The 26,968-nt window shown below is 43.1% G+C and overlaps 1 protein-coding gene across 1 annotated transcript in view; it reads left to right on the forward strand.

The window, feature by feature from the left end:
• The window catches only part of mrpl38 (mitochondrial ribosomal protein L38), a 29,448-nt gene extending 3,077 nt beyond the window's left edge, over positions 1-26,371 (forward strand). Inside the window, exons 3-9 of the mRNA XM_043714332.1 lie at positions 11,400-11,531; positions 15,872-16,077; positions 16,566-16,638; positions 20,002-20,047; positions 20,448-20,606; positions 21,216-21,352; positions 26,053-26,371. Of these exons, the coding sequence (XP_043570267.1) occupies positions 11,400-11,531; positions 15,872-16,077; positions 16,566-16,638; positions 20,002-20,047; positions 20,448-20,606; positions 21,216-21,352; positions 26,053-26,189 (890 nt within the window). The 3' untranslated portion in view covers positions 26,190-26,371. The remainder of the gene's footprint in view (positions 1-11,399; positions 11,532-15,871; positions 16,078-16,565; positions 16,639-20,001; positions 20,048-20,447; positions 20,607-21,215; positions 21,353-26,052) is intronic.
• Positions 26,372-26,968: the final 597 nt, after the last annotated feature.

The following is a 26,968-nucleotide window of genomic DNA, read 5'->3' on the forward strand; positions in this document are numbered from 1 at the left end:
GTTCCTCGGCGGAAGATAAGGCGCTCTTCCTCCAACCGTCGTGTTGCTATGGTCTGGCGATGGAGGAGTCCAAGGACCTGCATGTCCTTGGTGGAGTGGGAGGGGGAGTTGAAGTGTTGAGCCACTGGGTGGTTGGGTTGGTTGGTCCGGGTGTCCCAGGGGTGTTCTCTGAAACGTTCTGCAAATAGGCGGCCTGTCTCCCCAATATAGAGGAGGCCACATCGGGTGCTGCGGATCCAGTAAATGATGTGTGTGGAGGTGCAGATGAATTTGTGGTGGATATGGAAGGATCCCTTGGGGCCTTGGAGGGAAGTAAGGGGGGAGGTGTGGGCGCAAGTTTTGCATTTCTTGCGGTTGCAGGGCAAGGTTCCGGGAGTGGAGGTTGTATTGGTGGGGGGTGTAGACCTGACGAGGGAGTCACGGAGGAGGAAGAGTGCCTCATCTTCTGCCTAGGAACCCTCCAACCACAAGGGATGAACCCAGATTTCTCCAGTTTCCTCATTTCCCCTCCCCTTGTCTCAGTCAATACCCTCGAACTCAGCACCGTCTTCCTAACCTGCAATCTTCTTCCTGACCTCCCCACCCCCACCCCGACCCCGACCCCGGCCTATCACCCTCACCTTAATCTCCTTTCACCTATCGCATTTCCAGCGCCCCTCCCCCAAGTGCCTCCTCCCTAACTTTTATCTTAGCCTGCTGGACACACATTTCTCATTCCTGAAGAAGGGCTCATGCCTAAAACGTCGATTCTCCTGCCCCTTGGACGCTGTCTGACCTGCTGCGCTTTTTCAGCAACACATTTTCAGCAAAGTTAAAAATAACACAACACCAGATTATAGTCAGGCAGGTTTATTTGAAGGCACTAGCTTTCGGAGCACTACTCCTTCATCAGGTGGTTGTGAAGTAGGACCATAAGACACAACTATCTGATGAAAGAGCAGTGCTCTGAAAGCTGGTGCTTCCAAATAAACCTGATGGACTATAGCCTGGTGTTATGTGATTTTTTTTAACTTTGTCCACCCCAGTCCAAAACTGGCTCTACCACATAATTGTTTATTGTGGGCAGGACATAGCTTTGCAATTTTCTGCAGTGTTGGAAAGCATGTGAGATCTGGACCTCCCGGGTGGGGGGTTGGGGGCAGGCATCTGTTCCATGATCGGTCAATAGCACACACAATCAGTTTGGTTCTTTAAGACTTCATTCTTTATTTTTTTCATATGGCTGGGTACTGAGCATCTGGAAACAGAGGTGTGTACATCCATATTCCTCGAAGGAGCTGCACACATGCCTTAAAACAAAGACATTTTTATACTTTACTTAAGGAAGGGTACAGGCCATGATCGCATAGTATATTCAAACAATTGCCAATCGATACACGATACTGTTTTATTTGACAGTTACTTGGTCCAGTGATCTATCCTGGGAACCAACTTTATTTTCTAACACTCAGGCTACCCTTATCTCACTAACCAAGCCATATTACCTGTACCTGAAGGTCAGTTAGGATGGCCAGTAATGTCTTATCTAGTCGAGTTATTTCTATGCTGTAAAGGGACCATTGTCTGCTAATCTCTATTGAAGCAGACTGTGGTTAGTCAATTATGAAGCTGTAGCAGAATTAGCAGTTAGTAATTTAAAAGCCATTTATGCAGCTTTAGCAGAATTGTCAACTTGCAGCCGAGAAGCCATTTTGTCATGTTATTTGCATCAAGAAGCCATTTTATTGCCACCTAAGTTATTAAGAGCATCTGTTAAGTAGTTGTTCCTGACAGCAACTAGTTACCTCAGCCTGTATTCAGGTTTCAGATCCTCACGTGACATTTTGAAAACTCTTTCAATGCAATGTGAGTGTCTTTGATTACACCAGCTTTTATTGACAATCTTCTATTGATTGTTCTTGAATTGCTGCAATCTAAGTAATGTAGAAACAACCATGCTTTTCAGAAGGGAGTTCCATGGTTTTTACCTAGTGTCAGTGAAGAAATGACAATGTGTGTTAAAGTCAGGATCATTTAATTTTTGGAGGGGAACTTGCATGTAACATGTTCCGAGGCGTTTGCCTCCCTTGTCACTGTTTTGGATGGTGCTGTCTAAAGAGCCCTGGTGAGATGTTGCAGTGCATCTTGTAGGTGGTACACATAGCTATCTCTGTGCATCAACAATGCAGAAGGTGAATTTTAAAGATTTTTGGTAGGTGCCAGAAGAACAGGCTGCTTCTGAATCGCTTCAAGTATCTGGAGTGTTGTTGGAATAGCAATCAGCCAGACAAGTGCAGAGTATTCCACAATACTGCTGACCCCCCTATGCCTTTGAGACATCAGACAGGCTTTGAGAACTTAGGAGGTGAGCTACTCGCCTCAATTCCCAGGCTGTCATCTATTCTTGTAGTTTTAGTTTTTATATGGCTGATTCAGTTCAGTTTTTGGTCAGTGGTAGTCCCAGATGTTGACAGTGGGGGGGATCCAACTATGGTGATGCCATTGAATGTCAAGGGGCAATGGTTATATCGTACCTCTGAGATAAGACCATAAGAGCATAATTAGGCCATTCGGCCCATTGAGTCTGTTCTGCCATTTGATCATGGCTGGTATGTTTCTCGATCCTATTCTCCAGCCTTTTCCCTATAACCCTTGATCCCCTTAGTAATTAAGAACCTATCAATCTCTGTCTTAACGACACTCAATGACTTACTGCCACAGAGGGCTGTGGAGAATGAGTTCCGCAGAATAATCATCCTCTGGTGGAAGAAATTCCTCCTCATCCCAGTTTTAAAGGGTTGGCCCTTCACTCTGGGACTGTGCCTTCAGGTCCTAACCTCTCCCTAGTGGACACATCTTCCCCACGTTCACACTATCCAGGCCTCTGTATTCTACCAGGTTTTTTTGGGGGGCAGCATGGTAGCTCACTAGTTAGCATTGTTGCCTCACAGTGTCAAGGACTGGGGTTCGAATCCAGCCTTGAGTAACAGTCTATGTGGAGTTTGCACATTCTCCTCGTGTCTGTGGGTTCCTCCAGTTTCCTCCCATAATCCAAATATGGACAGGCAGGTGAATTGGTCATGCTAAATTGCTCAATGTCCAGGGATGTGCAATCTAAGTGAATTAGCCATGGGGAATGCAGGCATAGAGTGGGGGTGGGTTTGGGTGGGATGCTCTTTGGAGGGTCAATGTCGACTTGATTGGCTGAATGGCCTGCTACCATGCTGTGTATATATATTTCAATTAGATCATCTTAATCCTTCTAAACTCCATTGAGTGCAGACTCAGAGTCCTCAACCGCTCCTCATGACAAGCCTGTCATTCCCAAGATCACTCTTATAAACCTCATTTGAAACGTCTCCAAAGCCAGCACATCTTTCCTTCGATACAGGGATCAAAACTGTTCACAATATTCCAAATGCAGTTTGACCAGAGCCTTATGCAGCCTTGGCAGTACATTACTGCTCTTGTATTGTAGCCCTTTTAAAACGAATCCTAACATTGCATTTGCCTTCTAACTGCTAACTAAACTTGCATGATAAACTTAAGAGAATCCCGAAATAGGACTATAAAGTCCCTTTGTGCTTCAGACTTTCGAAGCCTTTCCCCATTTAAAGAATAGTCTACACCTGTATTCTTCATACCAAAGTCAATAATCTTACCTGCCACCTTTTTTGCCCACTCACTGAGCCTGCCTAAGTCCTTCTGCAGTCTTCCCGCTTCTTCAACACTAGCCAGTCCTCCACGTAACATTGTGTCATCTGCAAACTTAACCACAATGCCGTCAGTTCCTTCGTCCAGTTTGTTAATGTATAATGTAAATAGTTGTGGTCCCAACGCTGACCCATGCAGATCTCCACTAGTCATCTGAAAGAAATTCCTTTGTCTGTTATACCAGTAATCGTGCCCAAAAATGATGGGCTCTTATTTTATTTAGCAGCCCCCTGTGCAGCACCTTGTCAAAGGCCTTCTGGAAATCCAAATCGATCAGGTGCACTGGCTCTCCTTTGTCTATCTCAATATCTCAAAGAATTCTGAGATTTGTCAGGAATGACCTCCCCTTGGCAAAGCTGTGCTGACTCAGCCCTATTTTATCATGCACTTCCAAATACTCCACAATTTCATTGTTAAGAATTGACTCTAAAATCTTGCCAATGACTGAGGTCAGGCTAACTGGCCTATCATTTCTTGTCCTCTGCTCCCCTCCCTTTATACGCAGGAGTGTTATATTAGCCATTTTCCTATTCTCTGGCGCCCTCCCTGACTCCAGTGATTCCCGAAAGACCACCATCAAAGCCTTTACAATCTCCTCTGCTATCTCAGAGCATTTTACTGCAGATGCTGGAGTCTGTACTGAAAACAAAATGCTGAAAATCACAGTGGGTCAGGCAGCATCCACGGGGAAAGGAGTGAGAGGGAGAGAGAGAGAGAGAGATTGTCTCTCTCCATGGATGCTGCCTGATCTACTGTGAATCCAGCATCTTTTGTTTTCCTTCAGACCCCTGGGGTGTAATCTGTCTGATCTGGGGTGATTTACTTACTTTCAAGCCTTTCAACCTCCCCAGTACCTTCTCCTTACTGATGACCACAAAGCTCTGTCCCCTGACTCTCTTGAAGTTCTATTATACAGCTGGTGTCTTTCACTGTGAAAACTGACACAAAGTATCTATTCAATTTCTCTGCCATTTCTTTGTCCCCATTATTACTTCTCCAACCCAATTTTCCAGTGGTCCAGTGTCCACTCTTGTCTCTCTCTTACCTTTTTAGATACTGTTATGGCCAGGCCAGACCCCCTCAAAACATTTCAAGAAAGTAATCCATACCCTAACTTTGCTAGTTGTTTTAAGCAGGTGTAACGTGGATATTCAAGGAGGGATGTAGTTTTAAACAAAACAATTTATTTACAAGATTACCAAATGAAACGCAAACCAAGGAGAACAGAATACTGAATAACTTAACCTATCCGAAAACCCAACATATTATCCTAACTTAATGATGCTATTTCAAATACTTGCAACAATCACTATAAACACTGCTTGGCACAAAAGGTAAAATCAAACCCAGGTCTTACAGGAGAGACGTCAGAGAGAGAGGGAGGGAGAGAGAGAGAGGAGGATCAGCCTGCTGCTTTGGTTCTAGCAGCTTTTCCAACTGCCTGACTGCTTGCTGACCAAACCAGAGAAAAGCTGAACTGGGAGAACTGGTCACTCCCCTTTCATTGGACAAGTGATTTTTTAAAAACCTAAAAGCTTTTTGCCTGAGGCAGTATCTGTTAGCTATCATCAAATTGGGCCCTGAAACCCTTCAACCCCAGACTTTTTGAAGTCTTTTATGACCCCTCTGGAAAAGAAAAAGCCAAGGACAGCATAGCCTTGTTAAAGGAGCAGTGTCATCGCAATATCTTAAAAAAAACCTTTGCAATCTTATTTTATATTACTGGCTAGCTTACTCTCACATTTCATCTCCTCCCTCCCCACTTATTGCTCTTTTAGTTATCCTCTGCTGATTTTTAACAACTTGACCACAATATATGCTTTTCCTTTTGCTTTTATGCTGTCCCTGACTTCGCTTATCCGTTGTGGTTGTCTGGTCCTTCCCTCAGTATGTTTAATCTTCCTTGGGATGAATTTCTGCTGTGCCTCCCAAATTACTTGCAGAAACTCCTGCCATTGCTGCTCCACCATCTTCCCTGCAAGGCTCCCCTTCCAATCAACTCTGGCCAGTTCCTCCCTCATGTCTTTGTAGATAAAAATCACATGGCACCAGGTTATAGTCCAACAGGTTTATCTGGAATCATAGCTTTTGGAGCGCTGCGCCTTAGTCAGGTAGCTAATGAAGGAGCAGTATTCAGAAAGCTTGTACTTCCAAATAAACCTGTTGGACTATAGCCTGGTGTTGTGTGCTTTTTAACTTTGTCCAGCCCCAGTCTGACACCGGCACCTCCACATCATGTCTTTGTAGTTACCTTTACTAAATTGTAATTCTATTACATCTGATTTCAGCTTCTCCCTGTCAGACTGCAGTGTGAATTCTATCATGCTATGGTCAGTGCCTCCAAGAGGGTTCCTTCACCCTAAGCTCCCTAATCAAGTCTGCCTCATTAAACATCACCAAATCCAGAATTGCCTATTCCCTCATGGACTGTACGAGAAGCTGCTCAAAATATGATCTTGTAGACATTTCTCAAATTCCTTGAGATTGTTACCAACCCAATTTTCCCAATCTATCTGCATATTGAAGTCCCCATGATTACTGTAAGTAGTGCCTTTCTTACATGCCTTTTCTATCTCCTGAATTATTTTCTTCCCCACTTCCTGACAACTGCTGGGAAGCCTGTACACAACTCCCGTCAGGGTCTTTTTCCCTTTGCGATTCCTCAACTCTTCCCACGCAGATTCTACACCTTCTGAATCTATATCACTTCTTGCTATTCATTTCATTTCATTTCATTTCATTTCTTACTAAGAAGACAACCCTTCCCCCTCCGCCCATCTGTCTGTTCCTTCAATAGGACGTGCACTCTTGGGTATTTAGTTCCTAGCCCCGATACCCTTGCAGCTGAGACTCTGTGATACTCAGTTTCTTGTATCTGACAATTTCCATCTGAGGTACAAACTGATTTATCTTAATTTGAATACTGCCTGCATTTAAATACAACAGCGTCAGTCCTGCATTGACTGGCCCCCTTCTCATCATTGCCACCACCTGTGCTGTGCCTTAGGTTAGATTCCTGACCCTTTCTATACTCGCTGTTTTATTAGTTATTCTGGAAGTTTTAATAACTTCTGCTGAGCATAGTACCCACCCTTTTGCCATAATTTTCCATGTAGCTGAAGCGATCTGTCACTATTCAGTTGAAAGCCCTGTCCACAGCCCTCACTATGTGATTCACCAGCACTCTGGTTTCAGCATGATTCAAGTGGAGTCTGTCCCATTGGAACAGCTCCCTCCTTCCTCAGTACAGGTGCCAATGTCCCGTGAATTTGAGCCCGTTTCTTCCACACCAATCTTTGAGCGGTGCGTTTATTTCTTTAACCTTATTGATTGATTATGTGGCGATTTGCATGTAGATCAGGTAGTAATCTTTAGACTATTCCCTTTTTGGTTCTGCTTTTTTAATTTAGCCCATAGCTGTTCATATTCCCCCACAGTACCTTTTTTCTGCTTGTATCGCTGATACCTCTGTGGACCATGACAACTGGATCTTGTCCCTCCCACTCCAAATTCTGTGCAACCCAGATAAGATATCCTGAACCATGGCACCAGGCAGGCAACAAAGCCTTCGGTATTCTTGATCCTGGCCACAGAGAGAACAATCCCTGATTACAACTAGGGCGACTGCCATATCTGCAAATTTGGTTATTCACGGTTTATCATGACCCAAACTTATCATATGGAACATTCAGGAACCAGGGACTAGGGGTTGCCGGAGAGGAAAGTTTCCCCATTTAAATGAATAGGTTCACTGCTATCCGCGGTTTCGGGCTTCGTGCCGGGCCTTGGAACGTATCCCCCGCGGGTGCGGGTGGTCTGTTGTACATTTCTCTTTTCCCCCTCCTTTTGAATAGCTCCCAGTACAATGGCACTATGGTCAGTCTACTCATCTTCCCTACAGCCCCTACTCTCATCCACACGGAGCAACAATCTTAACTGAAAAATATGTTGCTGGAAAAGCGCAGCATGTCAGGCAGCATCCAAGGAGCAGGAGGATCGACGTTTCAGGCATAAGCCCTTCTTCAGCGATCTTATGCCCGAAACGTCAATTCTCTTGCTCCTTGGATGCTGCCTGACCTGCTGCGCTTTTCCAGCAACACATTTTTCAGCTCTAATCTCCAGCATCTGCAGTCCTCACTTTCTCCTAGCAACAATCTTAAACCTGTTAGACAATCTTAAGGGCTGAGGCTTCTTTAGCACTACCCCCTGGGTCTCTCTCTGCCTCCCTGATAATCACACCTTTCTGTCCCTGACCACTGATAAAATTCAAGGTAGTTAATCTAAGGGGTGTGACTGCCTCCTGAAACACAGCATCTGGGTAACTCTCTCCCTGGCTGATGTGTTGCAGTATTCGAAGCTCAGACTCCAGCTCATTAACTCTGATCCTGAGTTTCTCAAGCAACTAACACTTACTGCAGATGTTGTCACTATGAACCATAGTTGGATTCAGCAGCTCCCACATCATACAGTTACAGGTGGCCGTTCCTTGGCACTTATTGCCTCCTCACCCCCCTGTTTCCATTGACTGCAGCTTTGCTAAGGCTGTTTGATGGCTTATTCCATTAAATATGGCTTTTGCGTCCAGGTCAACCACTCTCACCTCACCTCTGGAATTCAGATCTTTTGTTCCTGCTTAGACCAAGGATATAATAAGATCAGGAGCTGAACTGCACTGGCAGACACCAAATTGTGCACCAGTGAGCATTCACTGTTGAATGTTCCCAAGAGCACTGTTAATAACATCTTCTATTACTTTTTGATAATTGAGTGTAGATTGATGGGTTGGTAATTGGCCAGATGGGATTTTTTACAGATAGAAATTTTCCATATTGCTGGGTAGATACCAGTTTTCTAACAGTACTAAGTCTGTTGCAAAAAAAGTTGCCAAAATATTTTCAGGGGTCAAAGCATTTGTAGTACTCAGTGCCTTCAGCCACCATTTGATGTGAAATGTAGCGAATGGAATTGGCTGAAGCCTGGCAACCATCCACAGGACACTGAGGGCTGATCATACTGCACCCTTATCTTTTGTACTGCTTTACTGGGCACCCTCATCACTGAAGTTGTGGATATTTATGGAACTTCTGCCTCCAATATGACAAGTTTGCAGAGTTTGTATTTGATTGATTAGTCATGGAATTGCTGAGTTCTGTCTGTCATATGCTACTTGACATTGCATTGTCCTGTGATATACCTCATCAGATTGACACCTTTGTTTAAGGTATACCTGGTGCTATCTCTGTCATGTCCTCCTGCACTCTTCATTTAGATTAGATTCCCTACAGTGTGGAAACAGGCCCTTCAGCCCAACAAGTTCACACCGACCTGCCAAAGAGTAACCCACTCAGACCCAGTTCCCTCTGACTAATGCACCTAACATTATGGGCAATTTAGCACGGCCAATTCACCTATCCTGCATGTCTTTGCACTGTGGGAGGAAACCGGAGCACCCCAGAGAAAACCCATGCAGACACGGGGATAACGTGCAAACTCCACACAGACAGGCGCCAGAGGCTGAAATTGAACCCGGGTCCCTGGTGCTGTGAGGCAGCAGTGCTAACCTCTGAGTCACCGTGCCAACCACAATTAATGTCCTGGATGGAGACTTCTCTTGTTCCTAAGCTCAAACCATCAGCCTACATCTGCAGCATTGGGGCCCAGACCCCTTGCAGTATCCAGTGTCTTCAGCTTTTCCTTGATATCACATTGAATGAATCAAATTGGTTGAAGACTGGAATCTGAGATTCTGGGAACCTCTGAAGGAGGCTAAGATGGGTCATCCAATAGAACTTTTGACTTAAGATACTTGTGACAGTTTCAGTCTTCTCTTTTGCACTGAATTGCCAAGCTGCCCATCATTGAAGATGATGTGTTTGGAATCTTCTTCTCTGGTCAGCTATTTGATTGAATGTGGCAAGATTACAGAGTTTTTATCTAAAGCAGTTATGAGATTGCTTGGTTTTGACTATAATGTGTTGCTTCTGTTATTTAGCAGACATGTAGGCATATGTTATAGCTTCACTAGGTTGACATCTCATGATTAGTAGTGGTCCTAGCATGCTCTTCTGTATTCCTCTTTGAATCAGAATCGGTCTCCAGACTTGCTGATAAAGGTACATTGCAGGATATGTCAGGTTGTATGGTTATTGACTGTGATTCAATACAGTGCTGCCCCTGTTGATGGTACACAGTATCTCATGGAAGCTTAGTTTTGAGTCGCTAGATCTACCCCATTTAGCCCATACCAAGTAATTTTGCCCGCTAATTGATTCCCTCACCAACTGCGGCAGGTGTAGACTAGCAGCTGTGTGCTGTAGGAGCTACTCTTGGTGATGACATTAAAGTCCCCAATACAGAGTACACTTTTTAAAAAAAAATGTTGTATGGTATGTGGGCATCATTGGCAAGGACATTATTTGTTATCATTCCTCAGTCGTTCTTGAACTGAGTAGCTCTCTCGGCCATTATGGAGGACAGTTAAAGGTCAACCACATTGCTATCGGTCTGTAGTCATATGTAGGCCGCACAGAAGGAAACACAAATTTTCTTTTTACAACATGTTGGTGAACTAGATGAGTTTTTATAACAGAGTTTGTAATTGTGTTTTTTATTGAATTCAAACTTTACCATCTACCATGATGGGATTTGAACCCATGTACTCAACATTAATCTGGGGTTTAGATTACTACTGCAGTGATGTTATCATTGTACCACCACATTCTCTTCTTTGATGTTAGTTCGATGGGACAGCATGTCTTCCATGAATCTTGCAACCTTTCCTTTATTTTCATTTGCTAGAGATTTGTTTTATGTCTACAGTAACATAAATAAGGTCTCATGCTATACAAGCAGAAATTGCTGGAAAAGCTTAGCTGGTCTGACAGCATTTGTGGAGCGAAAGCAGAGTTAACGTTTTGGGACCAGTTACCTTCCTCAGAACACAAGTCTCATGCTACACAGGGATACTAAATATTGATTACTAAAAGAAAGCACAGTATCATAGGGACCTCAATTTTCAGCAAGTGGCTAGATTAATGCTGGCTGATCCATCCAGTTTTTCAAATTATTCTTCTTATTATAGTATTTCCTAGAAGTTTACTCTGCCTGAGTGACTTGAGGTAATTTCAGAGGAGAGTTAAGAATCAACCACATGTCTGTGTACCTGGAGTCATCAGAAGGCAGGTGAAGAAGGTGGGCAGATTTCCTTCCCTAAATGAGATTTTTTTGAATTAGATGGGGTTTTAGAAGAATCCAGTAGTTTGAAGGTCGTCATAACTGAGATTCGACTTTTATTCCAGATTTATTTAATTAGTTGAATTTAAATTGTCCAACTGCCATGTGGAATTTGAACCCACATTCCTGATGAATTTGAACCCACATTCCTCATGAATTTTCCAGTTTCTGGATTTCTTTCAATGACAATCATTCTGCTATCTTAGCCATATTTGAATTAGTCTTTTCTCATCTGAATGCATTGATTTTTACGATACTCGGAGATAAGTGATATTGTGAGTTATCCTGTGGGATTTGTTTTTAACTTGGGATCTTTTACATGGAAAACTAATGTAGGTATTTTTCTTTCAAATATTTTTGCAGTTGTTCCTTTCAACTTTTCTATAACTATTGGGCAAATTGCTAAATATTTTAGTTTGCATTGTCTGAAACATGATGGCTCCTCTAAGTATTTTCCATTGAATTCTTTTCAGCTTCGGAGAAAATTGACATTGGTCTCCCTCATTTTAGAGAATCTCGGAAGAAGCAACTGAGGGAGCGCAGGCGCGTCACCAGGGAAAACCACAAAAACTCTGATCTTGAAAGGCAAGCACGACATAGGACATGTACGTCAGGTTTGATATGCAGATGACTGAGGTAGAACTAGCAAGTGAGCCGAGGCTGCATGTGTTCCCAAGATAAATTGTAATCCTTTTACCTTTCACTTGTTGCTTACTTCGATTCAGTGGGTTGTATTTTACCCTGAGTTGCAACCATTAATGCTGGGTGTGTGCATGTGGCTCAGGTCTCGACTGCCACAACAGTACAGACTAAATACAGAGCTCAGAGAATTGTCATGACTCTGGTTCTCTCCAAACGCTCTTTTCTTGTGTCATTCCCAAAGTAGATAATTCTACAAGCAAACTCAAACCTCTCTTAAACTAAGATGTAAGCTTACATAAAAGCTAATGTGGGGGCTTTATGTATTCTGGGTGATCAACAAACCCATCAATGTGTATAATTAAACGCAACAGTAATCCTGAATCTCTCTAACAGGCAGACTGATTGTGGCATTTGTCTGAGATTATTCAGCACTTTTTGTTTTTAAAAAAAGTATAGACCAATAGAGAAACCAGCAATATTGGACCTAACAGTAGAATTAGGAGCAGGAGTGGGCCACTTAATTCTTGAGCCTGTTCCACTTTTCAACAAGATCATGGCTACCCTGATTGTGGTCTCACCTCCACTTTCCAACCTATCTCCAGCACCTTTGACTCCCTTTTTAGTGAAGAATCTGTCTGTCTCTGCCTTAAAAATATTCAGTGACCCAGCCGCCTCCTCCCCAGAGATGGGAGTTCCAAAGATTCTCAACCCTTGAGAAAAAAAATCCTCTTCATTTTCATCTTAAATAGGAGACGCCTTATTTTAAAACTGTGTCATCTAGCTCAATTCTCTTCCACAAGGGGAAATAGCCTTGAAGCATTCACCGACTCAAGTCCCCTCAAGACTGTGTTTCAGCTCCCAATTTTTTAATCTCAATGGAAACCTAAGTACAGTATGCCCACTGGTTTTCCTTCACGCAGCTTTTTTCTTAAATAGCTCCAGTTGATTAGTCAAACATGATTTTGTCTTCACAAAACCATGTTGACTCCTGATAGCATTATGACTTTCTAAGTGACTTGCTATAATCTCCTTGATAATAACAATTTTCCTCTGATAGATGTTAGAGCTTCTTGGAACAGTGTGTGGATAGTGCAACTGGAAGAGTGGTCCCATTGGACCATGTATTGGCAAATGAGCCTGGTAAAGTGACTGATCTTACAGTGGGAGAACACCTTGGAAACAGTAATCACAACTCCCTAAGATAGCCATGAAGAAGGATAAGTCAGGACCTTGCAGGAAGGTACTAAATTGAGGAAGGGAAATTACGTCAGTAGTAGGCAGGAACTAGGGAGAGTCCATTGGTAACAGCTGTTATCAGGCAAGTCTACATTTGACGTGGGAGTTGTTTAAAGACCTGCTGATCAGAGTTCAGAACCAGTATGCTCAGTAAAGAAGATGTACAAGGATGATCAGGTATGGGATCCTTGGATGACAAGGGAGATTGTGAATTTTGACAGAAAGGAAAAGGAAGCAGGTATTGGGTTTAGAAAGTTAAAATCAGACAGGACACGTGAGGAATATAAAGAAAGTAGAAAAGAATTCAAGTAGAAAATTAGAGCAAAGAGGGCTAAAGATAATCCCAAAGGCATTTTATACCTGCATTCAAAGCATTAAAATGACTATGGAGAGGGTAGGACCACTCAAGATAAAGGAGGGAACTTCTACTTGGAAGTAGAAGTTATGGGTGAGGTACTAAATGAGCACTTTGTGTCAGTATTCACCAAGGAGACGGACATGGAGAATACTGAGATTAGTGTGGGGCATGCCAGAAAGCTAGGGCATTTTGAGATCAAGAAAGCAGAGGGGTTAGGCTTCTTAAAGAGCATTAAGGTGGCTAAGTTCCCAGGGTCAGATAGGATCTATCCGAGATTCTTGAGAAAGGCAAGAGAAAGGATTGCTGGGGCCTTGATCAAAATCTTTGTATCCCCTCTAGCCACTAGAGAGGTCCCTAAGGATTGACATGTAGCTAATGTTGTTCCTCTGTTCAAGAAGGGAAGTAGGGATAATCCAGCAAATTATAGACCGGTGAGTCTTGCATCAGTGGTTGGGAAGCTATTGGAGAGAATTCTTGGGAATAGGATTTATGTGCATGACAGTCAGCATTGCTTTGTGCAGGACAGGTCATGTCTTACTAAACTTGGTTGTATTTTTTGGGGAGGTGACAAGGAGGATCAAGCAGTGGATGTTGTTTACGTGGATTTTAGTAAGGTTTTCGACAAGCTCCTTCATGGTAGACTCATCCAGAAGATTAAGACGCGTGGGATCCATGGTGACGTGGCCACGTGGATTCAGAATTGGCTTGCCCATAGAACGCCGAGGGCAGTGGTGAAAGGGTGTTTTTCTGGTTGGAGGTCTGTGAGATGTAGTGTACCGCAGAGATCTGTACTGGGTCCTCTGCTGTTTGTGCTTTGTATGAATGGCTTGGATGAAAACATACATGAGTGTACATAAGTTTGCAGACTACAGATCGGGGGAATTGTGGATAATATAGACGATTGTCAAAGGATATAGAGGAATATAATTCAGTTGCAGATATGGGCGGAGAAATGATAGATGGAGTTTAATGTGGGTGAGTGTGAGGTGTTGTACTTTAGGAGATGAAATGTTAAGGGAAAGTATACTGTTAATGATGGGATCCTAAACAGCATTGAAGTGCCAAGGGATCTTGGGGTCTTAGTCCACAGCTCCCTGAAAGTGGCCATACAAGTAGATAGATGGTAAAGAAGGCGTATGCCATGCTTGCCTTTGTTGGTCAGGACATTGAGTACAAAAGTCAGGAAGTGATTTTGCACCTTAATAAGACTTTAGTTAGGCCGCACTTAGAGTATTACATTCGATTCTGCTCGCCACGTTACAGGAAGGATGTGGCAGCTTTGGAGAGGGTGCAGAAGAGGTTTACCAGGATTCTGCCTGGATTAGAGGGTATGAGCTATAAAAGAGAGGCTATAAAAACTCTCATTGTCTTCTCTGAAGCAGTGGAGGCTGAGGAGAGACTTGATGGAAGTTTATACAATTATGAGATGCACAGTTTGGGTTGGTAGTCAAGATATTTTTCCCAGGGTTGAAATGTCTAATACTAGAGGGCATGCATTTAAGGTGAGAGGGGAAAGGTCAAAGGAGATGTGGGGGCAAGTTTTTTTTTACACAGGGAGTGGTAGGTGCCTGAAACGTACTGCCAGGGATTGTGGTGGAGGCAGGTGTTTAAGGGGCTTTTAGATAAGCACATGAATAAGTAAGGAATGGAGGGCAGACAGAAGGAATTAGTTTGATTTGGCATCATGTTTGGCACAACATAGCGGGCCAAAGTGTCTGTTCCTGTCTGTACCGTTCTATGTTCTGTATTCACTTTTTACTCTGTTAAAACAACTCTGAGATCATCCTGGACAGAAGAGGCATCCTCCCCATCTCTTTTCCAATGCCCTCTCCCTCTGCACTTGTAACCAGATTTTCAATTACCTTTGCTTTTCAGCTTGTCTACCAGACCAAGCAGCAAAGTTTAACAAAGTTGTTTAATTAAAGAAAATGGAATAAGCAAATATCAGTAAATTATTAAGGATTTGGTCAGATGTGGGGAGACCGGCTGATGGGTTTGAATGTAGAGTGGGTTAATAATATTGCAATGATATCCAGCATTGAACCAGTCAAGTCACCGTAGCCTTACCAAACCATAGGGATGCACTCTTAGACAGCGATGACTGGTGGTGATTTAACCTGAGGGCCACCACACCTCAGGCAAGGTTGAGAAGGAGAGTCCTTCATAGTAACCTCAGCTGGTACAGGAATTGAACCCATGCTGTTGGCATCACACTGCTTTGCAAACCAACCATCCAACGAATTGAGCTAAACGAAACCAGTACTTTTTTGGTTTCTCTCTTATCTCATTTCCCTGAAACCTATCTCATGCTGACTTGGCTCCATTCCCAATGATCATCCAACTTCCTTTCCTGGCCCAAAGCCAAACGGCATTGTTCTATTGCCAAATGCTCACATCCTGTCTCACTGCCTTTCAAAACTATAATTACCTTGTTTTTGTCTTTGCAAATTTCCATGCTGTGTCCAATTCTTCCATCCCTCCATTCTTCTCTCAGTCCTTTGCACATGTTGTTGTCCGCGAGTACAGTGATAGAGTTGTGCTGGGTGCCTGTAAATTCACAACTGAGCTAAGAATTAAATCCTTTCAGAGAAGAGGAAAGCTAAAGCTGAATGACGTGCCTGTTTGTTAAACAAATGGGTCCAGAAGCTGTAAATGTAAAATGTTTCAAAATGTGTACAGGCTTGTTTGTATGATTTCCTTTCCTCACAGTGTCAGTTTCCCTGGATGAGGTGAAAGCTGAATGGGAGAGAACAAACGGGCCTTTCCACTTGCAGAAAATTGGCGAACACTTTGCTGTTTATAGAGACCTGTTCAATGGAGCGACGTTTGTTCCCCGTGTGATGCTTCGTATTCAATATGACTGCGAGGATGATGCTGTGCCAGTATATCACGGGAATGTGGTCACCCCCACAGAGGTACAAAGGAGTAAATCAGTGTAATAATCTACACACATGTAATGCACAACTTAAAAGCAGCAACGTAACATAAAATTGATGAATTAAAGAAAATGGATTAAGCAGTGATCAGTAAATTACTAAATGATTAAGGGTTTGGTCAGATATTGGGAGATTGACTGATGAGTTTTTATGTGGAGTAGGTTATTAATATAGGCCCTACAGTCACTTGTCTCTCTGCTGCCCTCTATCTTGTCATGGTGGACCAGCTCATCCACATCCAAATATTCTGGCACAAGAAATTCTGAAAGGCTAACAATAACCATGACTTAATTGTGAGTCATTCTCCCTGTTTGCTGCTCACCATACTGCCTCTGTCTCACTTCCCTTTATTAACGGTTTAACAGTTTGCACGCAATAATCTTTTCATGGTTGGATGATGTTTCTTGTGCCTTAATGCAGATTATTTCCCAATTACTCCTCAACCATTCTTTCTTTCTCTTTCCCAGGCTTTAAATTCTCCAAAAGTGTGTTTTGAAGCAGAAGAAGGGTCCCTTTGGACACTGCTGCTCACCAATCCAGGTCTGTAATATCTTCAGCCAAGATTTTAAGTGACTCTGTGATTATAGTCCTGTTGCTTGGATGTAAGGAAAAATTGTAATAATGGAATGATTTTCAGTTAAAGTATCTCCTTTTTTTTTAACATAGCTACATGGGCTGTTAGCTGCTGCACTGGTAGTGCTTGTGGGCAGTGTTGTTTTACAACTTTACAACACAAAGCAGGAACTGTAACTTTCTCCCACCCCAAGAACTGTTTCAGAGCCATAAGGCCTCAGGAATCATAGTCCTCAAACAGTAAAGTTCTCCAAAAGTATTCACCAGTGTTACACAGTACTCACCAGTACTGTATCCCAGTGTTAACACAGTGACAGACCTGTCTGCTACAGTCCCCAGTACTATTCCCCAGTATTACACAATATTATGAAGGGGAGGTGGAAACCCTCTGCTAATTAAAACTAAAACAACCAGAAAATCTCCTCTCACCTCGTAATCTGTTAAATGTGAGTGAGTGAAAGAAAACTCCTGATTTCCACTGCTTACAGAAAAAATTAACAATTTATTTTCCTAGCTCTAACAGTGAGCACTAAACAAAAGCTATTACAAACCAGAGACCCCTTTTTCTTAACAAATCACTATCTGACCCCAATTCTATAAAAATACTGCTCCAATAACACAATTATTAATCATGAAGTTAACTTAATCTCTCTTATGCTGTCTTCCTTCTGGTCTTCCAAATCTGCTGGCTTCCTGGGCTGTCATCTTAATTTTGTTTTACTATTTTCACCGGAAAAGGTACCTTTGATAGTGCCATCTGAGGAAATTTCTTTGAGAGCGTTGAGAGCCCTTTCAGGTGACGTGCTATCATGTTCAAAGGGCAGTTGGGTCTGACCAATTTTCAAAAAGCCCTCATTTCATACCCCTGATTACACCTGAAATTTTTATACTCTGGTTTCAGGCTGTCAACTCGTCAGATTTTAAATTTGATTGATTTGGGGGGCTGAGTGTTTGGTTTAAGTTAATTACTCAGATTTGAATTGTTGTCAAAACAGAAACCATAACTCGGGTAACCATTTAACAGCCAATTGTTACATGCATCTGTTTTGGAACAGCCTATTTTCTAGATGTTCTGTAACTGGCAGCATTTGCTGCACCTTAAACTCAGAAAAGCACTTCCTGTCGTAAAGTGACCATACACTCTTTCATCTTTATGACAAGAGCGACAGATCTGCCTGCACCAATACTGTATCCCAGTGTTATACGGCGACAGACCTGTCTGAACCAGTACTATATATCCATGTGTTACACCGTGACAGACCTGTCTGCACCATTACTGTATCCCAGTGTTACACATGGACAGACCTGCCTGTACCAGTGCTGTATCCCAGTGTTACACATGGACAGACCTGTCTGCACCATTACTGTATCCCGGTGTTACACAGCGACAGACCTGCCTGTACCAGTGCTGTATCCCAGTGTTACACATGGACAGACCTGTCTGCACCATTACTGTATCCCAGTGTTACACAGCGACAGACCTGCCTGTACCAGTGCTGTATCCCAGTGTTACACATGGACAGACCTGCCTGTACCAGTACTGTATCCCAGTGTTACACAGCGACAGACCACCCCCTTCAGTACTATATTCTTGTGTTACACGGCGACTGACCTGTTTGCACCTGTACAATACCTCTGTTACACAGTGACAGACCTGTCTACACCAGTACTATATCCCAGTGTCATACACTGACAGACCTGTCTGCGCCAGTACTGTACCCCAGTGTTTAAAAATTGACAGACCTGTCCCCACCAGTACTATTCTCCAGTGTTATACAAGGACAGATCTGTCCACACAAATACTATACCCCAGTGTTATACAGTAACAAACCTGTCCCCACCAGTACTGTACCCCAGTGTTATAAAAGGACAGACGTGTCTACACGAATACTGTACCCCAGTGTTATACAGTAACAGGCTTGTCCCCACCAATACTATACCCCAGTGTTATACAAGGACAGATGTGTCCACACGAATTCTATTCCCCAGTGTTACACAGTGGCGAACTTGTCCCCACCAGTGTTGTACCCCAGTGTTATATAGTGAGAGGCTGGTTCCCCACCTGTGAAGTATCCCAGCATTATCTGGCAACAGATCTGTGCCCACCAGCAGTGTACTCCAGCATTATACTCTGATCGACTTCATCGTATGAATATTATGCACGTGTTATATGTTGAAATGTTTAGATTATAAAATTAATAATTCTGTCTCCTGACTTATAATTTTGTCATTCCAAACATGTTATTTTTAAAAAATTGCTTGTAATTAGTCTAAGTCCTCAACAAAGCATGAGAAATTCACAAAGTTACCATAATGGTTAATTGTTATCCAAAGCAACAATGCAAACCAAGAGTGCGGTTTCAAATACCCAGGGCTTGGAGGAGTCACTCCAGGAAGCGCTGTCATCGTGTATGAACTGAAGCACTGATTCAGTCTCTATTAGCTTTTTCTAAACTGCAATTCCACAGATGTCTAACAGTAGGTACAAAACAAAAGTTTAAATAAAACAAAGATATCATGGGCCCAAGCTTTACTTTAGACATCCATGCTGTAAAGGGTGGTGGTGGAGGGTTGTTTTTCAGACTGGAGGCCTGTGACCAGTGGAGTGCCACAAGGATCGGTGTTGGGTCCTCTACTTTTGCCATTTACATAAATGATTTGGATGTGAGCAGAAGAGGTACAGTTAGTAAGATTGCAGATGACACCAAAATTGAAGGTGTAGTGGACAGCGAAGAGGGTTACCTCCGATTACAACAGGATCTGGACCAGATGGGCCAATGGGCTGAGAAGTGGCAGATGGAGTTTAATTCAGATAAATGCGTGGTGCTGCATTTTGGGAAAGCAAATCTTAGCAGGACTTATACACTTAATGGTAAGGTCCTAGGGAGTGTTGCTGAACAAAGAGACCTTGGAGTGCAGGTTCATAGCTCCTTGAAAGTGGAGTCACAGGTAGATAGGATAGTGAAGAAGGCGTTTGGTATGCTTTCCTTTATTGGTCAGGGTATTGAGTACAGGATTCGGGAGGTCATGTTGCGGCTGTACAGGACATTGGTTAGGCCACTGTTGGAATATTGTGTAAATTCTGGTCTCCTTCCTATCGGAAAGATGTTGTGAAACTTAAAAGGGTTCAGAAAAGATTCACAAGGATGTTGCCAGGGTTGGAGGATTTGAGCTTTGGACCGAAGGGTCTGTTTCCAAGCTGTATATTTCTGACTTATGACTAGGAAAGATTTTTTTTGATAGCTAAAATCTCCCAACTATTTAGCTCTGGATTTTGAGTGGACACCTAATTGGCTAAAGCTTTGTGTAATGTCTTCTTTCATGTTTCAGATGGACATCTGAGAGACAATGAATCCGAGTATGTCCACTGGTTGGTGTGAGTATTAGATTTGGTACTCTCCAAGTTATGTTCCAGATAAGGGATTATGAAATTTGGAGTAACAAGATCCAGGTATGAGTAGTCAGAAGCAATAAACAGCAGGGTTCCTGATGCTGATCTCTAGATATTCCACTCAATGCTTCCCTTCACTGTGTCATCCCTTCCCTAATGAATATCTCCTGACAGTTGTCATTAGCTATTTTTTAAACCACTTTCCAGTTTTACCCTTAATTCTTCACTATATTAAAGGGAAGTAGCATTCTTTTGTGCAGAATTTAGTTAATATTGAATTTATTTTAAGCACTTTGTCACACTGAATTAATTGTAATATACAAACGGTGGATATGGCCAATATATCAAACTGAAATCCGGTTTATTTCATTGCTTCCTTATACAGTGGTAATATACCTGGGAATGCTGTATCAGAGGGTGAGGACATCTGTCACTATTTTCCCCCTTTCCCTGCTAAAGGTACGGGATATCACCGCTGCATCTTCATCCTTTTTAAGCAGGATGATGTAATTGACTTCAAAGAAGACTTCAGACCATCACCCTGGTAAGGGGAAACTATAAGTACCTACTAATTAAATGTAACATGCCCTTGTCTAAGGGAGAATCTGGTGCATTGACTTGTAACTCTGTTCGATCTCTGATGTTTGAGTTGTAATAGACAGTGATAGTCATCACATTCAATCTGTTATATCTGTTAGGTTTTAGCAAAATTCAAAAACTTATCTGATGAGTTGATAACTTTAGCTCAGTTAAGCTTTTTGTGGTTAATGTAAGTGCAGCTTCTGTATTTACCCCTTTGGCATCATTGCGTTATACTGAACTGAGATACACAGTGTGTATAAATAGATTTAATAGGTGTTTATGTGCATGTACTTGTCTAACTGTGTGTCTTCACCTCTATGTATGCACATCCAACCTTGTGTTTGTGTCTATTTATATTTCTGGGCACATGTCTTTCTGTATGCAGGCGTTTGCTGATGTGCCTCTCATTGTGCATGTAATTCCAAGAATGTGGTTGGGTGTGTAACTGAAGAATATATTTAGTATGAGCATCAGTGAATGCTCCTTGATGATGGGTTTGTTCTAATCTGATTGAGCTGGCATCACTGGTCTGTGTACACAAAAGTGCATTACCATGTATATTTCTTTTCAGTCACAGTCTGAAGATGCGAACCTTTAAGACTTGTGATTTTTACAAGAAACATGAGGATCAGCTGACTCCAGCTGGACTGGCTTTTTTTCAGTGTCGATGGGATGAGTCAGTCACGCGCACCTTCCACAACCTGCTTGGTAAGTCCTGCAAGCACTGTCCATGTGTTGAAATGTGATTGACCTCCACAGATACGTACTGTGGGTGTAATGCTGATGATGTGTTTCTTTATCTTGTTAAGTACTCCATTCACCAGTCTAAGAAAAGAAGCTGTTCTTGAACCTGTTGATAAGTGTGTTCAAGCTTCCACAAGAGAGCACTGTCAGGGTGCGATGGGTCTTTGATGTTTGCAGCCTTTCCACGGCAGCGAGCTGTGTAAATAGAGTTGATGATGGGAAGTGATCCTCCGTGATGGTCTGGGCTGTGCACACACCTTCTGTAGTTTCTTTTGGTCCTGGGCAGAGCAGTTGCCATACAAGGCCTTTATGCACCTGGACAGTATACTTTCCATGGTGCATCTGTAAAAGTTGGTGAGGGAATTTTGTGGACATGCCAAATTTCCTGAGCCGTCTGAGGAAGAAAAGATTTTGTTGTACCTTCTTTACCGTCGCATGTAGGGATGTCCAGGACAGGTGGTTGGTTATCGTTACTCCTAGGAACTTGACATTTTCCATCCTCTCCACCTCCGCTCTGTTGATGTAGATGGTGGTGTGTACTCCTCCTTTCTTCATGAAGTCAAAGATAAGTTCTTTAGTTTTGCTGACATTGAGAGAGAGTTTGTTATCATTACACTACCAAACCTAGCCCTCTATCTCCTTTCTGTATTCTGACTCTTCATTGTTTGATATCCATCCTGACACGGTGGTGTCGTCAGCAAACTTATAGATGGCATTCATTCAGAATTTGGCCACACACAATTGTGGGTGTACAGGGAGTACGGTAGGGGGCTAAGAATGCATCTTTGTGGGGGGTGGGGGCTCCAATGATGAGTGTTATCGTGGAGGAGGTGCAATTGTTAGATTAGATTACACTTTAGATTAGATTACATTACAGTGTGGAAACAGGCCCTTCGGCCCAACAAGTCCACACCGACCCACCGAAGCGAACCCACCCATACCCCTACCCCTACATTTACCCCTTACCTAACACTACGGGCAATTTAGCATGGCCAATTCACCTGGCCCTGCACATCTTTGGACTGTGGGAGGAAACCGGAGCACCCGGAGGAAACCCACGCAGACACGGGGAGAACGTGCAAACTCCACACAGTCAGTCGCCTGAGGCGGGAATTGAACCCGGGTCTCTGGCGCTGCGAGGCAACAGTGCTAACCACTGTGCCACCGTGCCGCCCACAAAATTGTCTATCTTCACTGATTGCAGTCTGTGGGTCAGGAAACTGAAGATCCAGTTGCAGGGGGCGGAGCTGAGACCTCGGTCTCAGAGTTTTGAGATCAGTCTGGAGAGATAATGGTATTGAAGGCTTTACCTGAAAATACACCGTTTATGTAGCCCATTCTGTACATTTCCTGATTGATGTTTTAATGAAAATGTATTCAGATTCTCCACACCTTGATTGCTCAGCTTCTACCTGGTGCATTCTTATCTGATACAGAACAAATTGAGATCTAGCTGTAGTGGATGATCCAAGCTGTAATGCACACATTATATCTGAAAGCATAGGGCAGCTACCTGTGTAATACGTGCAGAAAAGCTGCGGTTCAGTTGTCTGCTAGTCTGTATAGGATACATTTTATTTCAGAGTCCCTACAATATGGAAGCAGGCCATTTGGTTCATCGGGTCAACACTGGCCCTCTCATCCAGGAATCTTCTTTACAAATACATTAAGGACAAATGGGTAACTAGGGAGAGAATAGGGCCCCTCAAAGATCAGCAAGGCAGCCTTTGTGTGGAGCCGCAGGAGATGGGGAGATACTAAACGAATATTTTGCATCAGTATTTACTGTGGAGAAGGACATAAAATGTACAGAGGAGGAAGTGCGAGATGTCTTGAAACACATAAAAGTGGATAAGTCCCCAGGGCCTGATCAGGTATACCCAAGAACTCTGTGGGAAGCTAGGGAAGTGATTGCTGGGCCTCTTGCTGAGATATTTTGTATCATCGATAGTCATAGGTGAGATGCCGTAAGACTGGAGGTTGGCTAATGTGGTACCAATGTTTAAGAAGGGTGATCAGGACAAGCCAGGGAACTATAGACGAGTGAGCCTGCCGTCAGTGGTGGGCAAGTTGTTGGAGGGAATCCTGAGGGACAGGATGTACATGTATTTGAAAAGGTAAGGACTGATTAGGGATAGTCGACATGGCTTTGTGCGTGGGAAATAATGTCTCGACTTGATTAAATTTTTTGAAGAAGTAACAAAGAAGATTGATGAGGGCAGAGTAGTGGGCGTGATCTATATGGACTTCAGTAAGGCGTTCGACAAGCTTCCCCATGGGAGACTGATTAGCAAGATTAGATCACCTGGAATACAGGGAGAACTAGCCTTTTGGATGCAGAACTGGCTCAAAGGTAGAAGAGAGTGGGTGGTGGTGGAGGGTTGTTTTTCAGACTGGAGGCCTGTGACCAGTGGAGAGCCACAAGGATCGCTGCTGGGTCCACTACATTTTGTCATTTTATATAAATGATTTGGATGTGAGATTGCAGGTAGAAAGGATAGTGAAGAAGTATTTGGTATAATTTCCTTTATGGATCAAAGTATTGAGTACAGGAGTTGGGAGGTCATGTTGCCACTGTACAGGACATTGGTTAGACCACTTTTGGAGTATTGCGTGCGATTCTGGTCTCCATCCTATCGGAGGAATATTGTGAAACCAGAAAGGGTTCAGAAAAGATTTACAAGGATGTTACCAGGGTTGGAGGGTTTGAGCTATAAGGAGAGGCTGAATAGGCTGTTTTCTCTGGAGTGTCGGAGGGTGGTAAGTGTATGGAATGAGCTACCAGAGGATGTGGTGGAGGCTGGTCCAATTGCAACATTTAAGAGGCATTTGGATGGGTATATGAATAGGAAGGGTTTGGAGGGATATGGGCCGGGTGCTGGCAGGTGGGACTAGATTGGGTTGGGATATCTGGTTGGCATGGACGAATGGGACCGAAGGGTCTGTTTCCATGCTGTACATCTCTCTGACTCTATGATACTATCTATTCCTTTCATAGGATACTATAACATACACATTCAGAGCAGGAGTTATAAACTGAGCTCCTCCAGCCTACTCTGCCACTCAATGAGGTCTGGGCTGAACTCACTACATTCACACTTACCCCACCTCCTTTTATTATCAGTGCTTTTGTGTATTTTGAGGACAAGCAGTTGAGGATGCTGTGGTTCCTGGAGGAGAAAACAGCAAAGTGAGAATGCCTCTGGATTAATAAAACTGACTCAAACATCAGAAGTCAGATGACATCAGGTTATAGTCCAGCTGGTTTATTTGAAATCGCAAGCTTTCAGACATCTGTGACTGTGTCCAAGTGACTGTGATCCCAGAATTCCTTCAGCAATCCCCAACTGTGTTGAGTGACAGATTAAAAATCTTATAACAAGCCTTGTGCTTGGGCTCCTCTGTAGTATAACATGCAACTAACTTTCCAGAACTATCAAATGTAGCAACTCCTTGGAACTGAATGTTACAATGTTCACTGAGTGCTGTCTCCTATAGCACAAATTTAATACAACAAAAAAAGAGTTATTTACATTAGTTTTTACAATGTATTTCAAGGAAGGAAATTTGCCATCCTTGGTCTGGTCTGCATGTGACTCCTGACATGGGACATAGAACATAGAAGAATACAGCGCAGTACAGGCCCTTTGGCCCTCAATGTTGCGCCGATCCAAGCCCACCTAACCTACACTAGCCCACTATCCTCCATATGCCTATCCAATGCCCTCTTAAATGCCCATAATGAGGGAGAGTCCACCACTGCTACTGGCAGGGCATTCCATGAACTCACGACTCGCTGAGTAACTACTAACTACTCTCTCAAATAATCTTGTAAAGCATTCAAATCAATATCTGTGCAGAATACACAACAAGTGCTTTGTGTGCAAGCAGTGCTCTCAATTCATGGAAATGTAATTAGAGACATATGTGGCTAGGGCACAATTGGAGGCGAACTGATCAAGAGAGCATCAAGGCAAGAGAGATCTGGGAATAAAAACAAGCCACTAAAGATAACGTACACAATGTGTTGGAGAAACTTGGCAGTAATCAAACATCTGAAAAGAGACACTGTTTCAAGTCCAATATGAAGAGTCTTTCTCTACAGATGCTCCCTACCTTTTGAGGATCTCCAGTGCTTTCTGTACCTATTACCTTTTGCAATTAGCCCCTGTGCCTGTCTCCACTTTTTTCTTGCCTGGGTTTCTGATATTATCTCACCTCTCCAGCAATACTTTGCTTACATTTGCCAGTTATATGGATGTGGAGAAAGTGAGGACTGCAGATGCTGGAGATCAGAGTCAAAACGTGTGGGACTGGAAAAGCACAGCAGGTCAGGCAGCATCCGAGGAGCAGAAGAATCGATGTTTCGGGCATAAGCCCTTCACCTGGAATGTAGAGCGGCTGAGAGATAAATGGGAGGTGGGGGTGGGGCTGTTATATGAATGTGTTGAGAGAAGGAAATCAAGTGGAAATATAAGGGGAATGAGGGGTGAAAGGAACTGTCTGAAAGTAATAAGTTCAATGAAATGGAGACTGGATATTGCCTATGTGTCCAATATCTGAGAAAGTGAAAGGAATAGGAGTTCATTTTCACAAGAAGGAGCAGAGGTGACCAAATTTAGTAACAGCAATAAAAGCAGAAATCTTTTTGTGTTCTTTGTTAGATATGAAGGAGCCAGTGTTTGAATATGACTTCCCTCCAGTTTACCATCCGCCTCAGAAGAAATACCCACATGGTCAGCCACTCCGTTACCTGGATCGCTACAGAGACAGCCACGAGCCTACCTATGGGATCTACTGATCTGGCATCGGCTTTTCAGGAAACTCCCAGGCCCTGGCAGCTCAAGCTGAGGCCTACCGTCCAAAGGTGTTTCCGTGCCTCCCTTCTTCAGCTCAGCAGCAATCCTTTAACAACTCCACATGACCACTTGTAAAAAAAACACATGTAATAATGGAGCAGAAATAAATATTTTTCTAATATGATTTGTGTACTTGGAGAAATTGAAAATATGCGCAAGCAGTTTTTCTATCAGAGCTGCTGCATCAAGCTGAAAGCTGCTAGTCCTCAGTCACTGACCCAGACAGGTTGTACAAAGTAAAAAAGAGGAATTCAGAGCTGGTACATTGCAACTGGAACTGCTTGGCCCATATCCTTCAAAATCCTTCCTGTTTATACACCCATCCGGATGCCTTTTAAATGCTGTAATTGTACCAGCCTCCACCACCTCCTCTGGCAGCTCTTTCCATATACACACCATCCTCTGCCATAAGGTCCATTTTAAATCTTTCCTCTCTCACCTTAAACCTATGCCCTCTAGTTTTGGACTCTCCTATCCTGGGGAAAATATCTATTAACCCTACCCATGTCCTTCATGATTTTATAAACCTCTATAAGGTCACCCCTCGCCCTCCAATCCTTCAGGGAAAATAGCCCCAACCTATTAAGCCTCTCCCTACAGCTCAAACCCTCCAACCCTGGCAACATCCTTGTAAAAGTTTTTGAACCCTTTCAAGTTTCACAACATCCTTCCTAAAGCAGGGAGACCAGAATTGCACCTAGTATTCAAAAAGTGGTCTAAG

Source organism: Chiloscyllium plagiosum, chromosome 24 (assembly GCF_004010195.1).
Source record: "Chiloscyllium plagiosum isolate BGI_BamShark_2017 chromosome 24, ASM401019v2, whole genome shotgun sequence".
In the NCBI taxonomy this organism is placed as follows: domain Eukaryota; kingdom Metazoa; phylum Chordata; class Chondrichthyes; order Orectolobiformes; family Hemiscylliidae; genus Chiloscyllium; species Chiloscyllium plagiosum.